This window comes from Nansenia antarctica (genome assembly GCF_963989245.1).
Source record: "Nansenia antarctica genome assembly, chromosome: 11".
Lineage (NCBI taxonomy): Eukaryota > Metazoa > Chordata > Actinopteri > Argentiniformes > Microstomatidae > Nansenia > Nansenia antarctica.
In genome coordinates, this window is record NC_137681.1 from 3743915 (window position 1) to 3746414 (window position 2500).

At 42.5% G+C, this 2500-nt stretch overlaps 1 protein-coding gene across 1 annotated transcript in view; it reads right to left on the reverse strand.

Annotated features, from left to right (window-relative positions):
• The window catches only part of tcerg1l (transcription elongation regulator 1 like), a gene marked incomplete at both ends in the record, with an annotated part of 99938 nt that overhangs the window by 10322 nt on the left and 87116 nt on the right, over window positions 1–2500 (reverse strand). Inside the window, 3 exons of the mRNA XM_080541888.1 lie at window positions 75–212; window positions 933–940; window positions 1501–1586. Of these exons, the coding sequence (XP_080398014.1) occupies window positions 75–212; window positions 933–940; window positions 1501–1586 (232 nt within the window). The remainder of the gene's footprint in view (window positions 1–74; window positions 213–932; window positions 941–1500; window positions 1587–2500) is intronic.

Here is a 2500-nt window from a genome sequence, read left to right on the forward strand (position 1 = left end):
CTGTTTATCACGGAGACCACAACAGGAGGATGAAAAGAAGAAAGAAGAAAAATGAACGCTACGACGAAACGTACTCGACAAGGAATCCTTTTTGCGTTTATGCGGGGGATCTTCGATAATCCCGTTGAGGTCCCCTCGGTCCTTCAGATCCACGGGCTTATCCCAAACAGACAGCTGCATTGTGGGATTGAAAAAGAAAACTCTGTCGTCGCCTGTCCACACCACACACCTGGGGAATAAGTAGGTACACCACAAACAAACACCCCCCCCCCATTAAAGTCGACATTCAGTAACAGGTGGCGTAGTATAAAAAGTTAATGTATTTCTCTGGATGGATTCCGAGGGTATATATTTTGTTATTGTTGGTTCAGATAATGACTTCAGTGCTACAGTGTCACTCCAAAAGACATTACACATTTTACACACTGGCATCGAGATGCGGCATGTGTGCCGCTTGAGTATTCAGGAGTCACTCTATGTATCCTAGAGATAATTCGATACGATGACTTTATTCCTCCTACCACATCGAATGAATAGAGGCGTTTCATTAAGACTTATACCTTTCCTAATATTAGCTCAAGCTGAGCGGTGAGCCACAGTAAACACGATATCGCATTTTCATATTCCCTAGCTAGCACTCTCTCAGAAGCAGGAGCTCACTCAGGAAACAGGTGGGCAATGGGAGAGAAATATCTGATATCTGTCATCATTATAATCTCTCGTGAGACCGTGCCGATATTACATACATAAAACAAAAGAGGTGGAACTTGATTAGTTACCAAACAGAGTGTATCTTCAAGATTTCTTCAGTTTTTTGGGTGTTTGTTTTTTATTATTAAAGAAGGCAAACAAGCTGATGTATTCGACGCCAGCGTGTTGAGCTGAACATATGTAGCATAGTACAGGTTTCGAGTCACCGTTCATTCTATTACCTTTGGTGCTGCACACAAACAAGTACATTGAGGATGAGATTGCAACAGACAAAGCGGTATAGTACGGCAGCTTTATTGTTCTTGTGTGTGTGGAGAGCGTTTAGTACCAGGCGAAGGTACACCACCTATGCGTGCCTTTCATTGCAGCCTTCCATCAAGGTTGTATATTATCCTCTGCGTATAGCGCTCCACCACAGCCCTCGTAAGCACAATGTCAGTAGCAATGATGTATTGTTGTCATCTATTGTAAACTCCAACAACGTGTAGAAATGTTGCAGTATGTTCTGTGCTATGATTATGCATTATGAAGTCATTTCTCCAAGTCATTTATGGAAGTCATGTCTGTAAGTTATTTCTCTAAGTCATGTCTGTAAGTCATGTCTGTAAGTCATTTCTGTAAGTCATTTCTGTAAGTCATTTCTGGAAGTCATTTCTTCAAGTAATTTCTGCTTCCAGAAACAACTACTTCAGTTCAGTCTACTTCAAATCAGTTGAAACATGTAACAGTATAAGTTGCTAAACATCTGATCTAAGCATCATCCAATCACAAGGAGAGAAGGTACGTTACCATGGTGACCCCGGGACCGGGGTGGTGGCGACGGGGCGCTTGGCATCAGAGCCGCTCTCCTCCTCCGTTACGACCTTCAGAGACTCCTGAAACAACACCAACAAACACTTAATGTACTGTCTCTCAACCAGTACTGAAGTTGTAAAAGAAAATCAGATCAGGGGGATGGTGGATTTTATCATATGGGGACTATTGTAGCATCCCCACAGCGTCAGTGACTTCAGTGTCAGTGACTTGGTGGTAAAAATGTCATTGCATGTGTTCGTGCCCCTCCCTCGCCCACAGTATTTTACTCAATATGTGCAAAACTAAATGTTGAAATAGCAGTAATACCACGTTCATTGATAAAATGACATAAGGGATGGAAAGGGGGGATGGCAGTTTTAGAAGGGGGATGATTTTGACTGTTTTTATTCCAGGGGGGGATGCCATACCCCCTCATCCCCCCTTAACTCGAGTGCTGATCTCAACATACAAACAATGTGTCAGCACATTAAATATCAGGTCCTGTAAATATGAATACTGAATACTGACTGCATAACTATAGACTCAGTAAATATTGATTGAGGTTTTAAGCCGTGGACATAATGACAGAAATAATAGGTACAGTAGTACACTCCTTAATGACACTGTAGACGGATTTTGGTGGCGCCAGTCTTGGTTTGAATATGTATCTATTTACAGTTGCTCAATCGGATTTGTGGTCTATCCCTGCTCGGACCACTGTCGGTTGGTACTCATCACTGCTGGACTGGAGCAACTGACAGCTGTCAATCTAGAGGGGGAGTGATTGGGGGTGGGGTTAACCAGCTATTGCTACCGCCCATGTGTGAAGGTGTGAAAAACAACCGACTCTTTACACAGCTTTTTCTCAGGATTGTGATTTCAGGGGGTAGCAACATTCAAGTACCCGTGTCGTCTTCAATTTGTTTCCAATTTCAATGTATGACACATCATTTGAAAGCTTACAATCTGTAGTTTAAGCACGTGTAAAAAAACT